Genomic DNA, 4805 nt, shown 5'->3' with positions numbered 1-4805 from the left:
TAGATTCAGAAGTGCGAATTGCTGAGCACTCGTCATGGAGCCAGAAGATGTGTGCGTGGTAGATAAGGCCAGATCAACCAGAGCAATAAAAATAAAGACTATCATTGTACTGAGAGGCAGAGTAGACAATCTCTAAGGCCTTCTTCCAGGCTGAGGATTCTATAATCCACATAGAAAATAATCAAAGTTCTTTGTAATCTCTTCTCTGAAAAGGCAAAAAAAAAAAAAAATTGTTTCTCCACATTTAGCAATGAAATTAATGTTGCCTTAAGGACACAGCAGGGACCAAAATGCTCACTTCTGAATCCAGGCCTCATGTTCTCTCCACCCACACAGTTTTCCATAAAACAGAAGAAAAATACTGAACCCACCACAAGTGATCCTGGTAGGTGTGGAGCACAGAGAAGCCCCTTCCCTTCAGGCCTGAAGTCAGCATCTCAGATGTGGACATGGCAGCAACTCCGATGGCAACAGGGGCTCTACGGAGGAGCCCAGAGACAGGGGTCAGGCACAGTCTTTAAGAGGGCATATGTCAGGACCATCTTTCTACACATGTGCTAAAAGCACCACGATTGCAAATTTGAAGGATTCACTTGTATCACAAAACTAAACTCAGTCCAATCTCAATTTTCTTCAGTTACCTATAAATATGACTTTGAAAAATCTCATGACCAAACCTTCCTCTTCTGTATATGCTGTCACTGTTTTATTCTTAGCATGAATTAAATCCAGGTAGGACTTGAGAGGATAAAGTTCTCTTTCTTTAATTTCAAAACTATAAATGACCTCTCCTACGTTAAAGAAGGCACAGCCATCATATCCCAAAGTTCAGAAAGGAGGCCATTTATATACCATAAGTTAGGCTAAGAGGTGACATAGGGAAGCGAGAAGAGATAAATAGTGGCGCCAACTAGAGAAGTTCCTTCTGAGTTGGCTCTTTATAACAGGACTTGCTCTGCAACTATCTAAGAACTGGGTGTGTCCAAAATGTCAAAAACGACCACATTTACAGTAACTACAAAAACTTCCAAAGTCCAAATGGGAAATCTCTGTCATCGCAGCATTACTCAAGCACTGCTCACGCCTCGCCTGGAAGGATCGGTGACCAGCTGGATAACAGTCGAGGAATATACAAGCCTGGCAAGGTCATCTGGGCCTAAGGGAAAAGGTTCAAGGGCAGAGTTGCCAATACTTGAACTTAAAAAAAAAAGTTTGCTAACTTTGTGGCTCCACCTTCTGTGCTCATAGGTCATTTCCTGCCACAGAAACTTTAAATCTGGCTTCTTTCCCAGTTCCTAAAAGAGGGGTCTTTCTCTTCCACCCATGGAAGGGCCAGTGACTCGGGAACTTCATCCTCAAACATGACTTGTAGTTTTAATAAACTCTTCTGTACTCTTATTCCTTGTCAAAATCCACTCCTAAGCTTCAACCCCACATACATTTGAAAGGCCAAACTGAGCAGGCCAAATACAAATCTCTGTAGTATTCTCCCACCATGGACAGAATACTGGGGGAGAAAACAACGACACCATCATTCTTTTTAACTGCAAGTTTTACTACAGGTCAGCAAGGAAGGAAACATTTCCATATGTTTGGTTCCAAAAGGTTCAAGGCAAACAGGAGATTATGAGTAGCAAAAATAAGATCCTTAAATACCAACCCCTCCCATACCTACAATCAATCAATCAATCATTCAATCTCAATCTCAATCTCTCTCTCTCTGTCTCTCTCTCTCTCTCAAAGAAGCAATAAGTAGAATAATGAGATGTCATTTTTCACTCAGGATGACACAAATGAAAACGACCCATCCTATCCAGTGCTGGTGAGAATGCAGGGAAATAGGCTCCATATACCCTGTAGGTGGGAGTGAAAACTGATACAGCTTTTTTATAGGGTAACAGAAATTATGCATGATCTTCAGCCTAACAGTTTTGCTTCTTAGTATCTATTCTAGAAAAATATTGGCACTGGTATCCTTAGCGGCATCAGTAATATCGTCTGTGATAGACATGAACTGGAGGCAAGCAGCGTGCCCACTGGGAGAGGACTTCTTCCATCGCCACATACAAGGTAAAGAGTCAACATATCTGAGCTTGCTGACGTGAAAAATGTCCACACTACCTTCAGTGAAAAACAATACAGAAAGTATAATTGTTTGTTTGTATTTTTAAACATACATACCCCAAATCATACATTTTTATATGCATTACAGAAGGTCAGCAAATATACATATCAAAGTGCTGATGGTTACTTCTAGGAGAAAAGGACTGTGAGGTGCAAGGGCTTTAGATTTTTCAGGATTGTTCATATGATTACTTCCTAATTTATTTTTTAAAAGCAGCAGTGTGAGGAGTGGCGCCATAGTGTAGTGGTTAGCACGTCTGCTTTACACGCAGAAGGTCCTGGGTTCGCACCCCAGGTGGAGCCACAGACCATATCCTTGATGCACCGGGCCCCCTGGATGCGCTGGGCCCCCTGGGTGCACCAGGCCCCCCCGAGTGCGCGGGGAGGCACCAGGTCCCAAGTGCCAGACGTGAGCACATGGGAGGAGATGCCTTGCCTTCAGAGATCCAGTCCTTAAGGGGAGACGGCAACATCCGTAGGTCAGGGGTGGATATGGGGGAGGGGGGAATAAAAGAGAGGGAAAAAAAAAGCAGCAGTGTGGTGATGGCTGAACAACACTATAAACATACTAAAAATCACTGAATTATACATTTGAAACAGGTTTTTATAGTATGTAAACTATATCTCAATAAAGCTATTAAAATAATTAAAAGATGAGGATGATGTGGATGATGGAGAAAAAAAATGTCAAGGTCATGAAAGGCAAGGAAAGACCAAGGAAATGTCACAGACAGGAAGAAGACAGCTAAATGCAATGTGGTATCACGGAAAAACTGGGGAAATACAGTAAGTGTGTTAATAGGTTTGTATCAACATTGATTCCTTAGTTCTGGTAACAGTACTATGGTTATAATGTTATCATTATAGGAAGCTAGTAAGGAGTATATCAGAACTCTGTACTACCTTTGCAACTCTTCTGTAAATCTCAAATTATTTAAGAAAAAAAAAAGATAAGCAGCAGTAGCAGCAAATATACTTGGAGCAGATGTGTGGCTACTCCATAGGCTAATTGCCACTCCTTGCTTCTTCCAGAGGAACTGTTTTTTTCTTTTAATCCCTTATCCGTATACTTTGGAAGTTGTCATTCCCTGCCCTTTCCCCAATTTGACCTAAATTTTCCCTTCAAAGGCACAGTTGGCTGGCACAGTACCTACCTGTTTCCCACCAAGGCAATGGCACACAGGTCACCCTTCTGTACCTGAGGCAGACCAGCAGGGGGTACCACTAGTCCTGGCAGCATCAAATCTGCAATAAACAGGACAAAAGCATCACAATATATGTTCTGACTTCATTTAATTCCATGTTTTACTTACATCATTTATTCATTCACTCAATAAACATTTACTAAGTATCAATTATGTTATTAATAATAAAAATTAAAAACTGGCAACCTGAGTAGCAGACTTTTGCCCTTTGTGGGGGCTAGTGGTCAAATGGAAGCATCAAGCTGAGGGTCCAGTTCTATAATCTATCTTATCCTGGTTCCCTAAATTCAGTTTGATGATTTAAAGTATAGCATATGGCAATTCACGAAGTACTTTCATATCACTTATTTAAGCCTTACAGCAGGGTCAGAAAGGCCCAGAGGGCTCATGGAAGAAACCAAGTGACAGACATAACACACATGGGGGATAAATTTCATTTTTTCAAATGTACAGATGTAGGAAATTAGTACATTTCTTAAAGTAGTGGCCCTTCCTAAGTAGGTTTCAGCCAATAGCCAGAATACAGGAAAATCCTCTTACCTGCTCCCCCCACCAGTTTTTCGAGCACTAGAGGCCATGTTGTGAACGTTGGTAGAAGATCAGGATAGGACCACAGGGTGTACACTGTCCAAAAAGAGACCCAGAAAACACTTACTGCCAAAATGTCAATCCCATGGGGAACTGGCAAAGCCAAATACTAAGATCACTTTAATTAGACTATAGAAAAGAAACTCAAAGCTAGAGAGAAGTTGTAAGGGGACGTCCAAAGAGGTTTCATTCTTTCGCAGGGACTTAAGAAATTGAATGTCACTTGAGACTTGCTCCACCTGGATTGCAGCAGCAGAAATTAGCCACAGTGGAAAAAGTAGGGACATAGATCCAATGAGGATTCTATTTATTACTTCAGAAGCAAATAATCTAAGGACAGGGCACCAGCCTGTAAGAAATTTTGAAACTTTCCCATGTTTATTATTTCTATTCCATGTTTCTATAGGATTAGCAATAAAACCCTAGATCTGTACAGCAGCAGAGTGGGGGTTGGGTAGGAGTAGCATAAGGAGACTGCAATACACTGTTGCAGCCAAGTTTAGAGAAAGAAAAGCCCCAAGTGACAAAGTAGGTGTCAGTAGCTACGAAAAAGAGTAACAGACACTGAGTCTCTGCGATCTGTGACAGAAAGCAAAGAATCCTGAGAGCCAGGCAGAGCCTAAGAAAGACTCCTGAGCTATCTCTACTGAAGGACATCACTAAGACAACTCGGTATGCCCAGCTTCTTCCCTATAACATATCTCTTTGGTATCTTAAGAAAATCCTTCTACTGATTGTTTTAAGAAACATTTTTTTACATGCCCTGAAATTCCACCCTTTTCAAGACTTCTGCTCCATCCCTAATTAACCCACTCTAAATTATTGTTCCTTCATTTCAGAACTTTACTTGGCAATCACTCTCCTTCTCTGTTAGCCCTTTCCACCCCC

General features: G+C 41.4%; 1 protein-coding gene across 1 annotated transcript in view; it reads right to left on the bottom strand.

The window, feature by feature from the left end:
• The window catches only part of EIF2D (eukaryotic translation initiation factor 2D), an 18540-nt gene that overhangs the window by 11616 nt on the left and 2119 nt on the right, over positions 1–4805 (bottom strand). The window contains exons 3-5 of the mRNA XM_011372954.2: positions 3870–3953; positions 3279–3369; positions 372–479 (exon numbers count right to left, since the gene is read on the bottom strand). Of these exons, the coding sequence (XP_011371256.1) occupies positions 372–479; positions 3279–3369; positions 3870–3953 (283 nt within the window). The remainder of the gene's footprint in view (positions 1–371; positions 480–3278; positions 3370–3869; positions 3954–4805) is intronic.

Source organism: Pteropus vampyrus, unplaced genomic scaffold (genome assembly GCF_000151845.1).
Source record: "Pteropus vampyrus isolate Shadow unplaced genomic scaffold, Pvam_2.0 Scaffold217, whole genome shotgun sequence".
NCBI lineage: Eukaryota > Metazoa > Chordata > Mammalia > Chiroptera > Pteropodidae > Pteropus > Pteropus vampyrus.
This window is presented reverse-complemented; position numbering and strand designations above follow the sequence as displayed.